The sequence below is a fragment of the Cinclus cinclus genome, chromosome 16 (assembly GCF_963662255.1).
Source record: "Cinclus cinclus chromosome 16, bCinCin1.1, whole genome shotgun sequence".
Classification (NCBI taxonomy): domain Eukaryota; kingdom Metazoa; phylum Chordata; class Aves; order Passeriformes; family Cinclidae; genus Cinclus; species Cinclus cinclus.
This window is the reverse complement of record NC_085061.1, coordinates 158,584-180,542: the sequence shown is the minus strand read 5'-3', so window position 1 is coordinate 180,542 and position 21,959 is coordinate 158,584. Positions and strand designations below refer to the sequence as shown.

The 21,959-nt window shown below is 41.4% G+C and overlaps 2 protein-coding genes across 17 annotated transcripts; one reads left to right on the top strand and one right to left on the bottom strand.

Annotated features, from left to right (window-relative positions):
• Positions 1-3: 3 nt before the first annotated feature.
• Positions 4-8,397, bottom strand: NSMCE1 (NSE1 homolog, SMC5-SMC6 complex component). Of its 10 annotated transcripts, none has more exons than XM_062503547.1 (8): positions 8,358-8,397; positions 7,178-7,836; positions 5,650-5,771; positions 4,790-4,867; positions 4,285-4,431; positions 3,287-3,403; positions 2,307-2,427; positions 4-1,856 (listed from the first exon to the last, which is right to left on the bottom strand). In XM_062503547.1, exons 2-8 carry the CDS (start codon positions 7,293-7,295, stop codon positions 1,765-1,767), a joined length of 795 nt encoding a protein of 264 aa, XP_062359531.1. In that variant the 5' UTR covers positions 7,296-7,836; positions 8,358-8,397; the 3' UTR covers positions 4-1,764. The 10 variants fall into 10 exon arrangements, with proteins under 10 accessions (XP_062359531.1, XP_062359536.1, XP_062359535.1 ...); XM_062503552.1 differs by having other exon boundaries at positions 7,178-7,321; positions 8,358-8,390; XM_062503551.1 differs by having other exon boundaries at positions 7,178-7,337; positions 8,358-8,389.
• IL4R (interleukin 4 receptor) lies at positions 8,374-21,780 on the top strand. 7 transcript variants are annotated; one of them, XM_062503538.1, is made up of 10 exons: positions 8,374-8,511; positions 11,008-11,121; positions 14,197-14,338; positions 15,201-15,352; positions 16,329-16,483; positions 17,067-17,223; positions 18,004-18,103; positions 18,688-18,757; positions 18,906-18,982; positions 19,081-21,780. In XM_062503538.1, the coding sequence occupies exons 2-10, from the start codon at positions 11,052-11,054 to the stop codon at positions 20,462-20,464; spliced, it is 2,307 nt and encodes a 768-aa protein (XP_062359522.1). In that variant the 5' UTR covers positions 8,374-8,511; positions 11,008-11,051; the 3' UTR covers positions 20,465-21,780. The 7 variants fall into 7 exon arrangements, with proteins under 7 accessions (XP_062359522.1, XP_062359521.1, XP_062359524.1 ...); XM_062503537.1 differs by lacking the exon at positions 8,374-8,511 and adding an exon at positions 10,564-10,629; XM_062503541.1 differs by lacking the exon at positions 8,374-8,511 and adding an exon at positions 13,612-13,776 and having other exon boundaries at positions 11,105-11,121; positions 14,096-14,338.
• The last annotated feature ends 179 nt before the right edge of the window (positions 21,781-21,959 follow it).

Sequence of the window (21,959 nt, the reverse complement as noted above, 5' to 3'; positions counted from 1 at the left end):
AGCAGCGCTGAAATTAAAAATCAGGGAAGTAGCATCTCTCAAGAGAGGTTAGAGGGGGAGCAAAACCAAAAACCAATGAACTTTTGCTAAAGCATGGAGAGGTAGTCTCAATGGGTAAGTGGAAAGATGATGCTGTAGCCACTTCATTTTTGTTAATGTTTCCAATAACTCCTAAAGAGCCCAGTCTGTGACAAAGTTTTTGTCCTGTGTGTGCAGGAACAGAAACAGCCTGTGTACAGGCACTGCCAGGGCACTGCCTGAGCCTCTGTCTGAAAAACCAGGTCAGTGTTATTTTCTACTTGGATTTACTGACATTAAACCCTGGAGTTAGCTAGAGAGATGGTTCTACCTAAAGGTTCAATCCATTAAAAAATTAAGGTAACACCAAGCAAGGCACTAATCTCCTGCATGGAAAAAGTTACTCATGTCCTGGTTCTGGGCAGGATAGGGTTAATTTTTGCAGTAGCCAGGAAGGGCATGGCCCAGACCCAGAGGTTATTCTGTACCAACTTAGCCTGCCACTGCTGCCAGCGGGGGGCAGGGGGGACCCAGACGACAGGAAGGGGCTCCTTGGTGTCTTAGTGATTGAATCTCTGTATCAATCTTTTTGCATTAATCTTTTGTCTCTCTTGTACACTTAGTTATTGATACTGTTGCTATTACTGCTCATTTTCTTGTTCCATTGCTGTTTCCAGTAAATCGTTCTTATTGCAACTCATGATCTTTATATTTTGGGCCTCCCACTTCTCCAGTCTATGAGGGGAAAGGCAGAGGGAGGAGGGAGCGAGCAAGCATCTTGTGGTTTGGAGCATTTTGGTGGGAACACTAATTTGGGGAGTACCATTCCTAAACCACAACATCATGTTAAAGCCTAGAACATAAGTGAAGTTAATCCATAGTTTAATTGCAGTTAGATAACCTGAAGTTTAATTATACTTTGATTAACCATCACCTGAACTGCTGCCACAGCTCTTCTGCAGTATCACACATCTCTACCAAGGACAAGAATGCTGCCATTTCACTCTGGTGTCTGGCAATAGCCAGTCCTTGGTTCCTTTCCAAGTCCCTCTTAATGGAAAAAACATTCTTACTTAAAACTGGAGACAGAAGTGCAAGGACTAAAAACCTAAGGAATCTCAATATGGTAATTTTTTCAGCACTTTGCAGACATAAGTTAGCATTGCCCCAAGTCCAGTCCTACTGCTTCCCAATCCTTCTGTAGCAATATCCCCTCCTTACAGAGCACAGCTGCTTGTGACCTGGCCTTATGTCAAGACAAATTCTTCTGCATCTAAAGAAGGGACAAAACACAACCACAGTGCCAGCTAGAACTGTTCCAGCTCCAGCCATAGGTCAGAGACTCAGACAGCTGTCTTGCACATATTTTTCACCTGCTTGAGATGCTACAGCAGGTGTCATTTCCATTGTGCAACAGAATTTGTACTGTCCTTATACAAACAGGGAGCACTTGCTGAGAAAGGCTTCCTTTAAGAGTTCAGCTGCACATAACAGCCTGCAGGACCAACTAAAACATTTGCATCTTTCATCCCCAAACATGCACTGAGAGTCCCACCCCAAGAATATGGAGAATTACAAACACAAAACAGCCTCCAAGAAAGCTGTGCAGGTATTACTGGGAACAGGAACATAAATGATAGTTTTATTATAAGATTCTTAGAACTTCAGAAAATGAGTGCACTGAGCACTTTTAGTAATTAATACAATACAGTCTGGCTGTTCTACCAGAGTGGGGGCAAATAGATGTCACTGACAAGTTTTACTGGCATCATCTAGGGCCAAGAGTGGAGCTCTGTGGTGAGTCTGGGAGCCCATCCAACTCACACCTGTAAAGAAAACTAAAGGAAGGTTAATGGATAACACACAAAAAAACCTGATAATATTGTATCACCTCCTTTTCTAAATGTTTGGTATATTCCTTTGTTGCTGTTCACAATGTCCAATTTCCCTGGACAAATGGAGAAATTCCAAAGAGATTCTTAGAAGTTTGGTATTTCCAGAAGTTTTAGTGTCATGGGTTATGTATGCCTCTATTCCTTCCTCCCTCCCACCCCACCTTCTAAAGACAGTTATAAAAAATATGCACAAGGTCAGCTATGCCCCTGTGGCACCTTCCAGGTGCTGTGGGGGCTCAATGCCTGTGTGTGGTTTAGTGTCTGAAACACACTACTGAAGTCAGAAATAGCTGATGTTCACAGTTACAAATAATACAGACAATGCCACTGAATATCACAGCCTATTTCCTACTATTATTACATTCAACTATTTAAAAATATGTTGCTTGGTACCTGGGGTGTCACAACACCAGAATTCATTACACTTGGGACAGCGGGGCTCAGTCTGGCCTCTAAAGTACTTTCTGACACAAGGTAAGTGCATTCCAATTCCACAGGATTCACATACTTGGCTCTGAAATCAGGAATGTTGATTCATAAAATTTTTCTAAACTGTCCTTCAATTTAAGAGAAAGTTGTTACAAAGAGCAGGAGATATGCAGCACTTTGTTCCAAAGAATGGTTCCCACAATACATGTGATTGACACACTTAACAGTCAAATCTGGTAAATGGTAAAAGGAGGTATTTTTCTGTAAATTAGGGAATACTATTTCCATATATGGACAAAATTTAGCTTGAAAGACAACAATTTCAGTGCAATAGAAGAGACTAATTGGGATGGGAAAAGTGACATTGGAAGCATGTTACTTGGGCAGATAAGAAGATGAAGGCTCACAGAGCAAGAACATTTAGCAGTTTTGAAATAGGAATCCAGGCTGTAACTACTTAAGCAAGATGGAACAGGTAAGGTCCCAGCTATCAAAACACAGTACTTTAGCATGCTCTACATAGCACACATTCCTTCTGAGGTCCAAACACAAGCAATTCCTGAACTGAAGTCCCAGAATCAAGAATGAATGTGTCACATGATGACATCTATTGGCCAGGCCCAAAGAGGACACTGCTAAACCTCTTTCAGCATCAGGAGTTCATCTCTAACATGCTGGTTTGGAAAGCCAGACAGCACAACTATGTTCCTCATTGCAGGAGTGCACTTTTCCAATTTTATACTTGGAGACACTGCTCCAAGACAATTTTATTTCTAAAGACAGAAGATAAAATGCCTAAAGTGACAATTTTTTTTTTTTTTTTTTTACAGAATGCATGAGCACCATGACCAGATTACAAGACCGAGATTATACCCAAGGGAAAGCATGACAAACCTCAGCTATGACCATGTAAGTCCATCAGCTAAGTTGATAAAACATGTTACCTGGATGGTGAGGCTGTGACAGATGTTACATTTCCTTGCCACATCCTGGTAGTTGCTGAGAATGTACTGTTCCATCTCAATTATGCAACGGGTATGCAGAGTATATTCTCCATTTTTCTCAAAAAACAAGTGTTGAGATAAGGAATTACTTTTCATTCCTTTTATCTTTTTTGACTTTGCTAACCACCTGTTAACAAGCCATTTTTTTCTACAGTCATGAAACCAACATGCTGGTACAATGCAACACTACAACACTTTTGAAATAGCAGAACTCCTTTGTTTAGAGGAGCAGAATAAAAACCCCAACCTTTAACAGAGATCTAGTTCTTGGAAAGCACAGGTGAGCAAGCATGCACTCCTTAACAAAGGCATGCTGTTTTGGGATCCTCCATTTATATGTTAGTGGAAATTCTCCAGGCTTTCAACACAATCTAGGCATTTCCTGCTTGATGTATCTTTGGAAATACCTGCCAAATCAACTTAATATGTAAGTAACTGTGTAGCAGCAGGCTGGAGATCTATGATGCAATGACTCCAGCAGAAAAGGGATTAAGGTTTCACTTGGAAAGCAAGGGCAGTGTCTACATGGTAAATCCACCATGGTCCACATGGTGAGCTCATCTCCACTGCTCCCTCATAAAATAAGTGTAACCATGTGGACAACAGCCCACACATTTCTGGTACAGGAGTTTTCAACATATCTTGCTCCTTTTCAGGAAATTCTAAATGCAACTAACAGCACTGATCACTCTGAAGAGCTTTCCCCAGCTCAGGTACAAGAATCTGAAACCATATGGTCCTGTACAGACCTACCCAAGGCCTTTTCCCTTGTAAGTCTACTTCCTTTTCTGCAAAAATCGCTGGAGCAGCAAGAAGCATGGGCCCCAAAACACCATTTTTGCCATCATTCATTCAAGCAGAGCTCCAGTCTCAGCTACCACATCTGTAAGAACATGGTAGCTGGACCCATTGAACTATGAACACTTGAGTGCAGTTACCTCAGAGAGCCACTTATCCTCCACAAAAACTTTCAGCACTTGTTCTGCTTCCTTTTTCTTCATTTTCTTTGTCTTAAGTTGGTCAGCCAAGTTTAAAATATCTGTAGATGAGGCAAAGCCATTTTCTGATAAAATTATTAGGTCCATCTACAGGAAGAAACATTACCAAGTATTAGAAACACTACAATTAGTCAGACACACCTTACAGTAATGTGCTAATGTGCATTTTTTTAGCATCCATGTATGTGACAGATACTACAGTATATGGCTTGAATCAGAACTGTAAAACAAAAGCCAAAAGCTGAAACAATCATTGTCTCCTTCACAGTTTTCATCATGTCATCACATACTTTCATCCCTGCCCATCCCACCCATTTGATTTCATATACACTCAGGTAAAATGGCAACTACTTCCTCAACCACATACCCATTTCCATTTTCGTTCATTTTAAGATGATACCTTCACAAATTATATTATTTACTAAGAGATAACTGACATACTTACTGTTTTTCTGAACAATTCTAATTCAATTTCTGTATAGTCAGATGCCATTTTAGTTACTTCAGTTTCCGCCAAATTCACCTATAAAAAAAAACTCATATAAAGTGCCAATGTAGTTTCCTACCAGAAACTGAGGTTAAGAATACATCATCTTACAATTAACATAAATGTTAGTTCTTTGAACAGCATTTAATGTATTCAAGTTCTTTCTTTACAACCCCTCATCTTCCAGACACAAATTCTCCACAGCTGCCTCTGCCCAGACAAAGCCATTCCACAACCCAAGCTTCCAGAACTGAGACAGAGTGCTGCAGCAGAGCTGACACATCACAGGTGCTAGACAGCAGCAGGAACTATGTTATCAGGCACCTTTTTTTCACTGTGAAAACCAGTTGCCTGTGTTTTCTACTCTTATTGCACATGCTACTACTATTAATTATTAGTTCAACTTAGCTGGCAAAAGGAAAGGCTAAAAGCAGCAGGTAATGCTAAAATACCTCCTGTATGGTGTTCTGAAATTATTAACCTTCTCTGACATGCACACTGCAGATCGCCTGGGGAAACAACTTACAGGACACTCCTCAGCAACCCTTGGTTCATTTTTGAGTGGGAGAAAAAGAAGAGTGATGTTGGACAGCTCTCTGTTTTCTGGTTAAAAAAAATCTGTCTCAGTTAAGAAAATCTCCTGTGGAAAGGAATCGCACTTCAGCACTTAAGCAATGTTTATGCTTCGTAACTCCAACACTGCTGTCATCCCTGCTGCCATGTCTTATTCCCACACACCTGGGCTGTGAAGTTTATCCTCCCAGCAGCTCCTGGAGCTGCTGCCAGCCCCAGGCAAACACAGCCCAGCAGATACCTACTACAGCATAATGTGCTCTCCCATCATCTTCTGATATTCCTTTCCGGATCTGCATAAACAAAGGCTGCAGGTGGCTATTAATAGTGTTGATGAAGTCGTCCAGTTTATCATGTGCATAGTAAACTGAAAATGAATGAGAAGAACCACATATAGAGAAAAGTCAAACAATTACACATCAGGCAGATCTTTAATGTGAAACATTTTTCCCCAGGTAAAAGTGCTAAAACTATGAGGCAGAATTCAAACTGTTCTATTCAGCAGACATATAATTTCTTGGTGCTGCTGTCTCGTGGCCTTCAGAGATGCTCAGCACCTTTAAAATCAGTTGACAGAGTCCAGACATTCTGCCTTGTGGCAGGGAACCCACATCACTAATCCAATAATTACAGTGACTTGAACTAAGCTGAAATGAAAATAAAGTATTACTGGGAAAAAAATATTATGCACAATAGAAAAATAGACTGACTTGAATTCCTTTATACACAAGGGATTTCTTGTTTCTGTATGCTCTGTTTCACAAATTAATGGTGTATAAGTGATCAAGTTACATGTAAGAAAACTAAAATTCTAGTGTTGTAGAAATCAAGCAATACTAGCAGCAATTCTATCATAGACATAATTAAGATGGACTTTGCAGTCATTCTGTGAAAGAGCATACAATGGTTCTTGCCTGCACAGCACCAGCACAACCCTCACATCCATCCAAAACAAGATTTTGTCAGTGGTAATGCTCCTGTTGCCTTCATCAAGCTATGGTTTAAAAACCAGAGCTAAGTAACAGCTCATAATTTTAAATAAATTATTCATGTCTCAAAAATGCAACAAAAATAATCCTGTTCTCAGTCACAAGAGTTCCTTGCTCTCATAACAGCATTGGGCCAAAGTTCCGCTCACAAACCCCACAGCACTATCCAGCACAGTGCCCAACAGCACACATAGGATGCTCCTGTCCAGCAGTTCCTGGTTCTGATATACAAGATTCCTTCAGTGAACAAAGCCAACAAACAGCAAGAACAGTAATAAAGTAAGCACAATATTTAAGTATAATTTTGCCCCCTGCTTGGCCCCTGTCAGCAGGAAACACTGCACACAGTAGTCAGGGAGCTTTAGTGACAGATCTCAGAGAGGGTAAAAGATGAAAGGTACCAGAATACTCTTTTGTACAACAGCTATAGCATTTTAATGTGAGTTAAGTGGCTGTTCAGTAGATATTATGTGGGAAAAACAAAAGGGATAAAAATTCTCCATAAAAAATTCACAGGGGTTAGAGAACACCAAAAGTTGCACTTTGCAATTTTAGCATCTAAGAAGTAGGTCAGGTTACAGTTCCTGACTCAAGAGACACACAAATAGACCACTTTGTTCTGACCTTATATCTGTGTGTAAGTAGGTACAAAAGAGAGGAAACACTCATATCTTTACAGTTTTTAAACTATTTTTAGCTGGTGCATGCCCTCCACAAATTAAATTATTTGTAAGCTGCAGCAGGAAAAAAAAACCCAATTCTTTCATCAGCAAGACAGACACACCTTTGTCCGTTTCACAGCAGCGCTGGTGTAATTTCCTGGCCTCTGATCCTTCTGTTATCCCATTAGACATCAGAACCTGCAAGAACCGCCGATGAGCATCAGTCATCCGAGCTGCCATCACCGTGTTTCACTAGACTTCAAGTGCTGCTGGAAGTTTAAGCTGGAATTAATGCACAAGTTCATGAAAATTAAGAATACATCAGTCCAAGTGTACACAAGATTTCAATTAAAGTCTATTACACTGGGCAAAAAAAGTAGATCCCAATGTTGTCCTCAGAATACAGAGAGTGGCCAGCTCTGAGGTTCTGGAAGGGTGCAAGAGATAAAGTCCAACTAGTTCTGGCTACAGAAAAGAACAACGTAAGCATTATGTTATTGTCACCCAAAATCGAAAATAAAACTCCTTCCTAACACCAATGTAGTATTGAGAAGGAAACAATACTTAATTGCACCACTGGATACACAGGGGAATGACTCCTGCTTAACGTGCGTAGTTGGCTCAAGGTGATACAGAGAGCAGCCGCTGGAGTCTGCACAGTTAGTCTCACACGGTGTTCTTGGAGGGTCTTTAGGCACTCCTAGTGGTTACTGAGCCTCTAAACTTTGACAGTGATCTTCTCCAGCCGGTGTGGTTTTCATGGAAGCTGCACAGTGTGTTGCTGAGCAAACATTGGGCCGGTTTGACTTGTTATGAACGGGTCAGAGAGCGCCTAACGTTTCACTAACCGCTACCAAACCTTCCATTAACCGGTACCCTCCCCTGCGGAATTTGCAACACTGTCGTCACTCAAACCTGAAAATAACGCTGGGTGACAAACACAGCGCCGCCTGTCATTCTATGTTACACGAAGCTCCTGCTCCCTGATTTGAGCACAGTCAACCAGAGCGGGTGAATTCGGACAGAAAATAATCCTCTACAGGTTGCGAAGAGCGCCTGAAGTAATTAAAAGCAGCTCAGGAAATTCCGTGACCGCAGCACCGACCGACCGCCCGCTTCTGACTGAGCTCCGGCCTGGCCGCTTCGCCGCCCGCGCGTCCCCAGGCCAGCCGCAGCCGACGGAGGCAACGGCCCGCAAAACCGCCCGGCCCGCCAGCCCTGGGCCCTTCCGGGACCCACCGGGGCTCACCGGGACCCACCGGCGCTCCCAGCGGGGCACCGCCCCCCAGCCACCCTCCGCACCTGCCCGCGCTCGCCAGCTCAGCGACGGCAGCGCTCGCCCCGCCCCGCCCCGCGCCGGCCCCGCCCCGGACGGGCGGTGTCCGCGGGCGGATGGCGTTTAGGCCGGGCCCGGGCAGCCGCCGCGTCCGGGTCGGCGGGGGCCGGCGGAGACAAGGTACGTCCGGCGGTCCTGTCCCGGCGTCAGGACCGGCTCCTTCTTGTTACCTGCGCTGGGCGCTCCGTTCGCGCGGTCTGTTTTTTCCTCCGTGCCGTTTCTGGGAAGGGCGGAAGGTCCGCGCTCCCTCCGGAGCTTGGCCGGGCGGAGATCCCGGGGCCCGTCCCGTGCGGCGGCTTCGGCTGGAGCCCGCGGGCAGACTCGCTTCTCTTTCCTTGCGGCTGTTAGACTCGAGTGCTCCTTTTACGATATTTTAGACAAAAGTAGTATAATTCTCCGAGGTGTCGTTCCTGCCGGATGTGCAACGCGGTGGGCGCAGCAGCCGCGCCTGTCCCGGGCCCGCGTTCCTGATGGGAGCCGTTCCCGGCCGTGCCAGCACGCAGCTCGGGCTGCGCCCCCCGTGTGCCCGGCGGCTCGCAGAGCTTCGGACCTGTTCGTGCTGAGCGCCCAGAAAGGGGCGGCTTCTCGTCAGAAGGCATTACGCTCTGCACGGTTTTTCTTTTCGAGGTTTAATCACTTTTTTTTTTTCAAGAAACAGAAAGGTTAAGTGATCCGAGCATGTACCTTGTGCCAGTAATCATATACATCTGCTTCTAACCCTGAGAGAGATTTCTTTCCGAGTTTTGGGGAAGTGACTCATGTGCTTACAATTTACTTTCCTCAGATACATCAGTTACTAGGTTTGCTGCAATTTTAGTTTGTCTATATGTGTTACATACTTTTTAAAGATTGGTATTTCATTGTCTGGTATAATGAAAAACTTAAGACGTAACAGGAAGAAGAGCTGTGGATGTTTTAAAATTTTCTCTTTTTGCACTTTCATTAAAGCTCTGGTTTAACTCCATTTTCATGCACATGTGCAGATCCATTCTTCCATGAGAAGATGGTTCTGGTCTGCAATCTGCTTATTTGGACATGCTTACGTGGTTCAGGATTCTCTGCCAAAGCTCTAAGAGTTCTGGGAATTTCTTGGAACTCCAGTCATGTGGCGGTATTACGTAACAGTGGAAAGCAAATGCTTCCTCTCTTGAGAATTCCAGGAAAAAGGGAAATGAAGTAATTTTTTTATGCCAGAGCAGTTGTTTTTTGTTTTGTTTTTTTTCTGAGTAGCAGCAAAGGTGCTTGTGTTCTTTTTAAAAAGCTATCACTGTGCTTAGTCACATTTAATCTCTTCTCAGAATATGAAAAACTCAGCTCTCAAGCTCTTATGAGAAATTTGTCTTTCATGTTTGTCCTTTATTAAGAGCTGAGCAGTAACTGCCCCAGAGAAGGCCACAGAAAAGTGTCCATTCTGATCTTCTATTTTCACTAACAGTGTCCTTATCCCTGAACTTCTAAGATGGATATCTTCAGTCAGACAGACAGACTGACTGTCAGACACATGAAATGTGGTTCTGCTGCATGGATGGCTTGGGGAAGAGATTATTGAACTGCCATCCACAAATACCTTTTCAGTGGCCTTTTCTACTCCAGAATCTGACCAAGATTCTCCTCTCTCCTCTAAAAGCTAGTGTACTACCTGAGAGCCCTATAGGTATGAACAGAATAGCTGAAGCTTGCAGGCAGCAAGAGCACTCTGTCCAGACATGAAAGTTAGAAAATTCCAAAAGCATGAGAGGAAGGGACTAAAGATTTGTGTTGTAACAATGTGCTGATGAATGAATTTTATCCCACTTTATACTGAAAGCAAAGCCAGAAGCATATTAGTTAGCATGACTTCACCTATAAGTTTACCAGAATTTTAAATGCATCACATCCATTTGTAGTTATATTAAAGCTGGTAGCCTTATCTTAGGGATTAACTAGCTACATCGGAAAAAAAATCTTGGGGACACTTGCTATTTTTAAGTCTGAAATTAATTCTTTCATCTGTTTTCAATTTACCTAGACAGTTTTGCCATGCTTAGGGTCATAAAAGCTGCATTATTTTCCTTCTCCAAAGTTGTTCTGGTTATATTATAATTAGATATGTGTTCTACAACTTCTAATTATTTAATGTTTTAATGAATCTGTATTCTTTTGGAGCAATGCTCAGAGTTCTTTGCTTTTTTTTTTTAACAGGATGATATTCAGATTATCAAAGTACTGGTGATACAATTTGGGGAAAACAGTCAATAGGTTGGACGCTTCATTCTTAAATTCTTTTACTTATCTGAGTGGAATCATAAGGTTTTGCTGACAGTGACACTGATTTTGGTCTAGTGCTTACCCTTTTTTACCCTTTACATGCTAGCAACTTTTGTAGTAGCTAAAGAGAGTAGGTCCACTACCAATGTCAGTCCCAAACCCTCTTTAATTCAAATGGTTCAGAAAAATCTTCAAGCTTATTTGTATTCTCCTTATTCTACATGTCTCATTCCATGAGATAATTTTAGGGGCCAGATTTTAGGTACAGCAGGAGGTCTGAATTCTAACATCTAGTAGAGTGGTAGGAAAAACTACACCTTTATCTTAACTAATACCAGAATGTAAGCTTATTATGTTTTCTGTTGGCAGAATTGCAGCACGGTTTTTCCTACTGAACCTGACCATTGTCAATAATGGCAAGACTTCTAAGTGCTGCACCATATGCCCTGTGGATCCTTTACTTTTCATACACAACAAGTGAAGGTATGTTCATCAATATTTTAAATTATTTTGCTGAAGCTTTTCTTGACAGCATTTTTCTATGACCACTAGGTAACGCTGTTACTGCTAATTAACTGCTATAAAATTTGTAACTTCAAACGTCAAAAATATCACTGTACTAGAAAAAAAATCTTAGATTTTTTTTTCTTTATACTGACCTTTTCTGCGTAGGCAAGAAAAACTAGAAATTTGCAGAAAGGAGAAACAGGTTTGGAAAGCCATGTCGTGAGGGTCTGCCCTTCTGGCAGCCTGCAGACACATCAAGCCCAAGTGCTGCTGCTTCCTTAAGGGTTATCTCATGAAGCTCAGTTGGCAGAAGCTGAATATAAACATGGGTTGTTTTCATTGCATCTTTTATGATGTTTGATTATAAATAATAATGCAATATATATAGTATTCAATAATGCATTTTTATTTTCTGGAAGATGAATCTCACACTTTCTGTATTTTTTTAAACTAGTTCCACAGTAGTCTGTAGTTTCTTAAATCTCATTTTGTTTTGTTTTATAAAGCTAAACCAAAATAGTTAAAAGACAATTTAAAATACTGTCTCTAAAAAAGAAGTTTTATTAGCTACTGTCTTATGCACTATGAAATAGTGCAATTTAAAGTAATGAGAAGGATCAAGGTTTGCAAGAGCACATTGGCAGGATTGTCTGATCTAGGTAATTCCACCTTGTCATTTCCCTAAATGATCTTTATCAGAGTTTAATTTTATTGTGTTTTGTTTGAGTTTGTTTGCCTAGTTAACTATGTGTTTCTTCAGCATCGTGTACTCTTTGAGGATTAAAAAAGAAATTCAGTAATTCAGTTCCTTCTTTTAACTGTACAAACTCTAAACAAGCCCTGTACTGTATATGGTTTCAAAAGGAAATTCTCAAATATGTGAGCTCTTTAAAAAATACGGTGTAGCAGAGATGGAAAAGTGAGAAGGTGACAGGAAAAGAGCAGAGAATATAATTTAGAGTTCTGAAAAGACACGAGGGCATTGAATGGCAAGATAAACTGTTAGTCATCATAGCTTAACACAGCAGGAAGAGCTTCATTTAACTGAAGTATTCTTGAAAGTGTGTGATGATTAACCCATTGAGAAATAATGTCATTCATCTTTAAAGGCCTTAAATTGATAGTACTTCTGTTAAAAGTACATTTTAAAGTGAGTAAAGGAAGCTAGCAATAAAATTACAAATGGCAACCAAATATAAACATCATCAGGGTAATGATTATTGTGAAATAAAAAGCAGTGTGACTGTTAAAATGTTGCAGAAGTTTGAGCTTGCTGCTTTTTTGATGAGTGTTAAAGAATTGAGTACAATGCCAAAAAAAAGGGAACCTAATATGGTACTGCCATGCAGAAAGGACATAACAGCAATAGTTCTTATCTACAGGATAAGTATTTAGCCCTGGTAACTAAATCAAAACATTTTTGAAGTATTTTAACACTAATGAAGCCGTGAATTGTAGTCAGTTTTAGGTTTATAAGCAGTCAGTATACTAGGCAGCTTAGAATCCAAATCTGATAGATCACATTGTGCTGTATATCATGTCCACTAAAAGGTGTCTGAACATCACATTTTACATTTGCAGATCCTGTACTGTATCAGAAGTTGGATAATAGCAAATAACACAAGTGGACTGCAGAAAATTAGAAATACAGGGAAGATAAAATGAAGTTAGGTACTTTCAGAAAAAAAAAAAAAAAACTTGGGAGGAATAATCTGAAAATTAGGTTCCAGTTGGAAGGAATAAGCCTGTAAAAGCAGGAGTGGCTGAAGGACAATGGCCTTGCAGGATGTGAATAGTTGGCAACTGAGTCTTGAATTTGCAATGTAAATGACCAGCATGGAGAGTTAGTAATGTAGCGGGCCATGTACACAAAATTTGGTCTTCTATAATTGCCACAGAAAACCTTCTAGCAGAATCCCATTGGAAATTCTCAGCAAATCCTAATTAATAGGATTCAAAAAAACAATCAAAGCTATTTTAATTGCTTACAGGGGACTGACATATAACACAGAAAATTATTTGCATTTGTACAGCTTGTGCAAGAAAAGGGAGATACTGTTATTATTTACCTGTGAAAGAGAAATTGAACATCAGAAGAGCCAAATAATTACCTTGGATGATAAAAGTATTAGCTACTTCTAGCTATTTTCTAATGATCACATTCCAGGGTCCAGTGCCAGGGTTGGCACACTGTTAGTCCAAATAACAGCATGACCTTACTGTCACCCTGCTTCTCCTCTGCTTTTCTGTCTAACACTCTTTTGGAGCACATTGAAGTAAAGCAAAGTGAGGCTGGAAGGGTTGTGGATTCTATTTCTGCTTCTAGTATTCTATTTCCACTTTGACCAGTATGTTCTATTTTTTGCTTAAATACCGCCAGTGAAAATAGTTATAAACTGGACCACTGGAGTGCAGGAACTCTGGGCTTTTGTGTACCTCCTCAGTGCCTGGCTCTGTGTGACTCAGTCTCTCCTCAGCCTCGAATGCTGTCATGACAATGACAAAGAGGAAATACTGAGTGAAATCAAGTAAAGGTATAAACTGGAAGAAAGACTGTGGCAGGAGGATCTAGGTGTTGGGAAGCTGCTCTGGGGAGGCAGAAGGTGTGCATTTCAGAAGCTTGGAACTACTGTAGGTAAAGCACAAGTAAGCAGTGATCCTGGTCTGACTCCGCTAATTATCTGCATTTTGGTTTTTGAACCTTTTGTATTTAATAGGGGGGGTGATGCTGTTTTGTAATTTAATGTTGATGTGTTTTAAGTAGAGCTATTGGAATTGGATTTTCTGTTCATGGAAGCCTGTGTTGGCTGAGATGTGCCTTTCAATATTACTACTGAGTCTTCTTCTCCTAAGACCACAGACATTGTCTCCAGAAAGGTGGAGACAGTGAGTGCCCCTCTTTCCATTTATCCAGACACAAAAATTAACAATGTTTTCTCTTAATTTATAGGGGTGTGGCAGCTCTGTTCCGGTGGAAAAGTTAATATCTCAGTTTAGTCCAATGCAGTCTTCTGATCCTCTTGCTTCTCATTGTATGCTGCTTTCCCCTAGTTATGACTGGAGGACACATACAAGAATTTGCATGCTTCACTGACTTTGACAAAGAGCTGGTTTGCCACTGGAAGGTGCCTGCACAAACAAATTGTTCCAAAGAATTCCTGCTCTGCTACAGCAAGGAAACTTCTTCTGTGTCGTAAGTATTTAGTAAGATGTTATGCTGCCATTGTTAGAGCTTCATATATCCCACAGCCACTATTGGCTTCAATTCCCTCCCTCTACTGTGGGTGTCCAGGACAAAATGTACTTCAGATTATTCCTCTTAAAGTAAAATGGATTATTTCCTTTTAAGTAAAATGGCTTTCTGCAATTAACAGCACACATTGTTCAGTGATCTACTTTTCTGTAGATCTTTCTGCTCTCTTAGTACAGAGGAGGGCTCAAGTCCTTCTGGTAGGAGTGGTAGGGCTCTTAGAAATTTACAAAACCTTAACTTCGTGCAGAATTTTACCTTCTTCATGAGAAATCTTACTTGATTCACTGGTCTGTAGCCTGTGTGAAAGATACTTCCAGCTGGAGCCCAGGTGATTGTCTCTGCATAGTCTAACTCCATGCTCAGGCACAGACTTGTCCCTGTTCTGAGCAGGGCCAGACATCATCTCTTACAAAAGAAGATGCATCTGGGTTCTCCTGTCCTTGTTGCATGATTTCACCACACCAGCATTCAAATAACCTTGCTCATATATTGCAATAAACCTGTTCTACGCTAACAAGCTGTTACTATGCGCCTTTAGAAGCTGAAGTGTGACAAAGGGTGGTATTTGGGATCAATCCTTAGGCTTTCTGTCAAGTTTTTCATTTGTGCAATACAGATATCCACAGGATGGCTAGGGAGGGTGGGTTGTTTGGGGATCTCAGTTTTGTTTGGAAACATTTCTGAGCTCTGGCTTGTCTCAGTTTTGATTAGTTACACATATTGGGAAACTTTATTTCACCTTTTCAAGGAATAGCATGTCACATTCTCTTAAGCATCACATAATTTTGTGCCTGTTTTTCAGAAACATGTGTGTTCCTGAGAATGAAAAAGACAGTTTAAGGTGCACTTGTACAATATATCCAGATTATTTTGTATCAGGCCTCACCTATATTCTAGCCCTACAATTCAATGGCACTTACATATGGAATTACAATGTTACACCAGCCCTTGTTGGTAAGAACTTGTTTACTTTGTCACTGGTACATCTAGTTCCAGCCTTTGCAATCCTAGCTAACTTCTCATTTCTGTCGCCAGAACAGTTTTTGCTTCTCCGAGGTGCAAAGTGCAGTGGTAGCTTAAATGCAAAATGCATTTTTCTTAGAAACCTGATTCTGGATTAGATTCTTAAGGAATTAATGTAAGTAGATTATCTTTAGTGCATTTTACTTGTGGCTGACAGGATGAAGAGGAATCATGCTACTTTCAGTTTCTAAAAAGAAACTTGGTTATTCCTACTGAAATTCCGCACATTCCTGTCTCTATCATACTCTGATTTTTCATGCTGATTGAATCATGCTACATAAGCAGAGGATTTTTTACAGTAATTGCTGTTGGATTTTAACAGCCAGTTATAAAAAGTTGGAGATTGCTCCTAAACAGGACAGAGTGTAGACCCTGTTCATGTTTCTGCCTAGGCCCCCAGTTTGGTCAGAACAGTGTGCTTGTTGGTAATAGCTGTCACCTTAAACACTCTGGAAAACCGTTTTCATACCTTAGGCAGGCCGAAGAGCTGCTTCTTTTCAGAATACTTCATTGATGCTGCTGCTTATCTGCCAGATAAGCAGAAGTCCACATCAATTTCCAAGAGACAGGGAGCCAGGACAGCTTGGCTGTGACACTGGAGCTCTGCACCCACCCAGCCTCACAGCTGTTACTGTCAGGCCACAGGTTGTTCCCATTTCTCCAGGCTGAAAGCAGCATCCAGTGCACCAAAAGGCCGTGCAGTTCAGCCAGCTTGAAGAATCAGTGCTTGTTAATAAATACCCTGAAGTTGCTCAGATTTGGCCTCTCTATTCTTGTGCTACATCATAGTGAAAAGGCCTAAGTGCATTGACTGTGATGATATTCTGGTCTTTGGTGAATGATTCTCTCTCTTCTTCTCTCTATTAGTGCTCTCCCATGACCCTGTTCTGGTTTTTTTAACATATAGTTAAGCCGAGGGCCCCCAAAAATCTTGCCATTGAGAAAGCTGAAAATGGTAACTTCAATCTGAGTTGGGAGGAGAGCCACTCTCATTCATCCTTGCTCTCTGGACAGCCAGTCATCTATGAAGTGAAGTACTGGAGGAAGCAGCACCCAACAGAGGTAAGAGACACCCAGTCTCTTCCTTTTCTGTCTCTGGAGCTTTAAGGTTTAAAAAGTCCTCCAGAAAATGACTTCATGAATAATAGTGTAAGGGCCAGCGAGAGCAAGTCCCACAGTGTTCCTGATTACACACTTGCCACAGTTCCCTTTGTCCCCAAGATGGTTCAGCTGGATGTCAGAGGATTGAAACTTTTCTGACTGCTACCCCAAAATGGTCTGCTGCTTGCAGTAGACAGGGCAGAGATTGAAAGTGCAATGCTTTTGTTCCCTGAACTTCATTTGCTCCTTACACATCAGGAGGCTGGAGGTTGGTGGCTCTGTGGGGCTGGTGAGGCACTCCAAACACCCTTCTGAATAATCCAGCATTCCTGGGCTGGGCTTCTTCTGGTAGTGGAAGAAAGTGTGTGGTGGCAGTTAAGAAGTGCCACCTGCTGATGACATGAACTGCAGTGTCATACACAGTCATTTGCTTGTTCATTTGTGAAAGGTTACTGAGACACATAACACTATTGATATTTAGTTGCTGTCACTAACCCTTCACCCTATAAAGAAATCAAAGTGAATTTCCTCACTTTCTTTTCAGGTTTCTGTAAAAGAAATTAACTACCAAGCAAAAAGCTTTGAGATTACTGCAAGCTCCTTGAAGAGAGGCTACGATTACGTTGCAAGTCTCAGGTGTAACTACATGGACTTCCCAGCCTACTGGAGTGAATGGAGTGAAGAAGTTGAATTTCACTATGGTAATAGAGTCAGAAATAGTAGTTTGGTAAAATGATGGTATATAGTCTTACATACTCTGCTGCTCTCTTGGAGGAGAGTTATGGACTCATCATCTTCATTATTTTGAATGTAATGTGACTACATCTGTAAAAGCTTCCGAAGACTCTGAACATAGATAGGCAACTCTTTGGGAAACTAAGGGAAGGCCAAGGGAGATTGCTTAGCCTTGTGAAAAAAAGGCTGAAAGGAATGTGTTTATTCTCTATAAATATTTCATGAGTAGACAGCAAGGAATTAGAAGAGATATTTGAACTAAACAGCAACATTGATGTGAGAGCAAGTGCATATAAATGAACAAGATAGATCTATTTTTATCTACCTATATATATATATAGGCTGCAAATCAAGCAGTATTTTAATAGATGTGTGAGAGTTTATAAAAATCCCTGAAGAGCAGCAAAGAGAACAAAAAACTAGCTTCATTACAGTGGCAATGATTATGCCATTTTAGGCACTGTGTGACAGGCCCTGCCCCCGAGGGCTGCCTTGCAGTTCACACTGGCTCTCCCAGCTCCTGCCATTCCAGTAGCTGAGCACAGCACCTGCACTGAGGGGCTCTGACACACCACACACTATTGCTGCTGGCAGCTGTGGGGGTCTGTGTTTAAGTGCTGGAAGCTTTATTTTATGTCCTTTAAAAGAGCATTTTTTTAAGTCGCAGAAGAGCAGCAAATGATTTGGTTATGCCAGTGCTTGCATTTAGATACGTATTCACATGTAAATATTTTCTTGTTTTAAAGATTACCAGGTAAAGGCTGAAGACATTCTGCGGATGGCTGTGCCCACATCCTGCATACTGATCGTGGCAGGATCTGTAATTTGTTACTTCTGTTTCACCAAGTAGGTATCCTGCTTGTTACAGAGTTTATACAGTAATGGTTTATAAGGATATCCGTAGAGCGATTGATTAGCCAAATGTCTGGTAGCACAGAAATCTAATGTTTGGGTTTTCTCAGTGCTTTTATCTAGCTGTCTGTGAGCAGAGATTTTATAAATCTCACAAGTCAGTTGCACTGCGTCATTTTCTGAAAAGTCTTCATTAGTCTTACTGAAAAAGGCTTATTATAGTAGGATGTTGTCAGTTTTGGACCCTAATCTTCTCTGGAGTTCAAGCAATGATGGCTAAATGCCTTTATTGCTTTCAAAAATTTTAAATGGTAATATGAAAGTGAGATCCTGTCTATTTCATACATAATTTTAAACATGATTAGAAGAGGAGGTGATTGTCATTGTGCAGAGCAGTCACATACCATATGTACAAACATCTTTACACTGGTTTAATGAAAAGCAGGAGATGCCCAAAACAAACACTTTCTGTTGCTGCAATGCAGATACCTAAAAGGAAAAGGAGAACAGAGAAAGAAACGTACACTGATTAAGCCCAAGTGTAGTCAAAACAAGTAATTTTCATTCTTCCCTTGCAGGGTGAAGAAAGAATGGTGGGATCAAATCCCAAATCCAGCAAAAAGCCATTTGGTTGTAAAAAATGTCAAGGTAATTTAAAAGCTTTGCAAAAAATACCTTTTCCTGATCATCAGAAGTAAAATATGTAGAGTAATAAATAAATTCTATTGTCTGTCTAGTGTAAGGGATACTAAATACAGCTCATATGCATTCTGAATCTCATTTGTATCTTTATTAGTTTTCAGTTTCGTGCCACTTTGATGAAATTGAGTTCCCATTCCATGACTCAAAGCAGGGTCATAAGAAACAGCAAATGTAAGTAAGATTAAAAAAAATCCCTCTGCTTTACAGCATACAATTGTTTCCTGTACCATAAGCATTAACTGTTCTTTCCTTTTGCCTTCCAAAAACAGAAATTGCAAGAACTGTCTGGCTCAAAGTTTGCCAAGCCAAAACTTCAAGGGAAAAGATAATATCAGAAATGCTGAGAAATCTTGCAGTTGCCACAGCAAGTCTGGAGAGTGGTTGCCAGAAGGCAGCACTGCAGTTTTTACCCCTGATACAATCCCAGTTGAAGAGTGTATAGAAATCTGTGTATGTTTAACAGACAGTGAAACTGAGAGCCAAGAAGAAACTGGCAACCAGATCACCATGTTTGAGCCTTGTGAGAGCAGCACTGGTGCTTTCAGAGAACACCCTGAACACAATGAGTTACTAGCTAACATGTTTGATGCACTCCTGGCAGATGAAAATAACATGCAAGACAATAAAGGCCCAAACATCCCTGCAGCTGAGAGGAAAACCTTAGAGAACATTGGGTCAGAAAATCCATCACAGGAAAATCCAAAAGGAAGCACAGCCCAGGGTCTGCAACCATGTGATATTTCTCATACAGTTCCCCTTTTCACCAAAGCCTCTAAAGATGACTATAATTGTAGTACAGTCAGCAAAGAGTCAGAACTATCAGAAGAATCCTTTGAATCTGGCTATCAGAGCTCCAGTATAAATTCTGCTTCTCTGGATGCAAGAGATCTTCAACAAATGGTTCATCAAAGTCTCTTTCCATGTAGTTCTGAAAGTGAACTTGGCTCTTGTGCCCTGATCCAGGGGTCTACAAATAAAACATTGTCTGGAACCAAAACAGACAGAATAAGCAGTGCTGCAGACAAGACTTTTGATACCTTTGTGTCTGCGTCCACAGGTTTGTGTGGTTCTGCCTACAAGAGCTGTGACACCCTTTTGTCTCCATCCCTGGAACCCTGTGTCTCTGCCTACAGGAGCTTTAATATGCTTGTGTCTGCATGCAAGGAACCAAGCAGCTCTGCATACAAGAGCTTCAATGCCCTCATGTCTCAGTCGACGGCTAACAGTAGTCTGAGTCTGTGCTTAGAAAGCACGCCTTCCTCACTGCCTTTGAGATACTTGTCAGAGACACCCAAATGCAGCTGCAGAGATCAAAGCACTCAGCCTGTCAGCAATCAGACATGTTATAACAACTACAGATCTTCCAGCACCAAGCCTGATTTTCCAAACACCTGTCCAGAACATACTGATTTTCTGTTTTTGTCCACACATGCAAATGAAGGTTCTTCAGCTTTTCTTTCAGAGGAAGAAATAGATAAGCAAGTAATATATCAAAATGTTGAAAGGAAATCAAATACAATTTCTTGCCCCATTTCACCTCAGCTATCTGGTTATCAGCCTTTTGGTAGTGCAGGTGAACGTACCAGTCTATACTGGGAGAGTGACAATGAGGTTATCTCTACATCACTATATGAATCCTTCATTAATCTGTGAAACAACATGAGTGAAGCACCTCTACTGCAATCTATGAACCTGAGTCAAGGATAAAGGAGAGTGCATGTTTGACTGTTCAGGGTTCTGACTGCACCGTTGTCCCAGGTTTAGCATCTAGTGAGAATGACACGCAGACTAGTGATGGCAGCCCTTGGATCAACAGTGCTAATGAGCTGTCTGGTGATAGCAATGATGAAAATACCGGCAGAGATGAGCAGCTGTTGCATTTGCTAGAGATGAGATGTCAAGATTTAAACAGCAGAGAAAGAGCTACAAAGGGAGCAAAATGGAAGAGCTTTAACCCTTCTGGGAAAGTAATGCAAGAGGGTGGTGACAACAGACTAAAATACTGACTTCCACAGCCACTCACACAACCACTTGAGGGAACTTGGAGATGCAGGGGGAAGTGAAGAGGTGCTGAAGCATGCAGATGGGGGTAGGGGATGTGGCTCAGCAGTCAGCTTACCAGCATGGCTGGACCCTATTGGGCTAAATTTCAAAAAACTGTTGAGCCTCTGGAGCTCCAGGGCTCAGACAAGGTGTTACCTTGTCGTCTTGTTAGTAACTCCTATCCTGATTCTCGCACCATTCACAGTGAGGACTCCAGACTGGCACTTGCAGTTAAAAAAAGAGAGCAGTAGAACTGTTAATGGAAAACAGCAGAAAGAATGAGAAAAAAATGAAACTTGTGCAAACCCTTGCTCAAGAGGACAACTGCTGTATGGAGGTAGACTAGCCACATAGTTCAGCCAGTAGACTGGACTAGTCTTTGGGAATATATGGTATGGCAAGTTGAGTCGTTGCTTGTTATTTCAGTAGTGATTGAAGTGAGGGCTGCTATAGGTCACTCAGGACTCACTGGGTTGTAGCACTCCTGCCTGCCTGGGACTGGCAGCTGGGACATGTTGCAGACCCCTGGGGACAGCTGGGGTTAGCACCCAGCAGTGATAGCCACAGCTCTAAAGGGACAAAGTCAGAGCTGGTGTCTCCAGCTGTGAGCAATCTCTAAAAGGGAGCAGCAGCTGCAGGAAGCAGGAGTTCTTAATGCAGCTTCTTTGGTTATTGTCCTGGCTGTATGTTGCTTGGGAAGCACACAACGGTGATGTGGAATGTGCTGGCACACCTAAAAGTGGGATATAGGTCCAGGTCCAAAGGGAAGGTGAGTGATTTATCATACAGCTTCCATAATTTATTTATTTGGGTTCCATAACTTAATTAAGTTTTGTGTGTTTAGCCCTGCCATGGGGTGCATGTTTCTATACCTGCTCAATTAAATAAGTGAAATAAAGATTACTGTTATTTGTGCTTACACAGTACTACTATTGGTGATTCGTTTCTTCTCTTGTAGAAACAAGCAGTTACTTCAGCAGCTGTAAAAGGAATTGGGGATTTCTAAGCAGTGTTTCTTCCCAGAAAGATTATCCAATGTGTGGTTCAGCACCCTACCGTCATGGAATTTTTTTTTTTTTTGGCTTCTTGTTCTTGACAAGTTAGA

Bases quoted from the DNA above. Each gene is read 5' to 3' on its own strand.
- NSMCE1 (XM_062503547.1), bottom strand. From the start codon at position 7,295: ATGGCAGCTCGGATGACTGATGCTCATCGGCGGTTCTTGCAGGTTCTG. The intron at 5,772-7,177 runs GTGTGTCTGTCT...ATTCATTTTCAG, and splicing joins CTGCTGTGAAACGGACAAAG to TTTACTATGCACATGATAAA. The intron at 3,404-4,284 runs GTAACTGCACTC...TTGTTTTTTGAG, and splicing joins AGGATAAGTGGCTCTCTGAG to AAAAATGGAGAATATACTCT.
- IL4R (XM_062503538.1), top strand. From the start codon at position 11,052: ATGGCAAGACTTCTAAGTGCTGCACCATATGCCCTGTGGATCCTTTAC. The intron at 15,353-16,328 runs GTAAGAACTTGT...TTTAACATATAG, and splicing joins TGTTACACCAGCCCTTGTTG to TTAAGCCGAGGGCCCCCAAA. The intron at 18,983-19,080 runs GTAAGTAAGATT...TTCCAAAAACAG, and splicing joins GGTCATAAGAAACAGCAAAT to AAATTGCAAGAACTGTCTGG.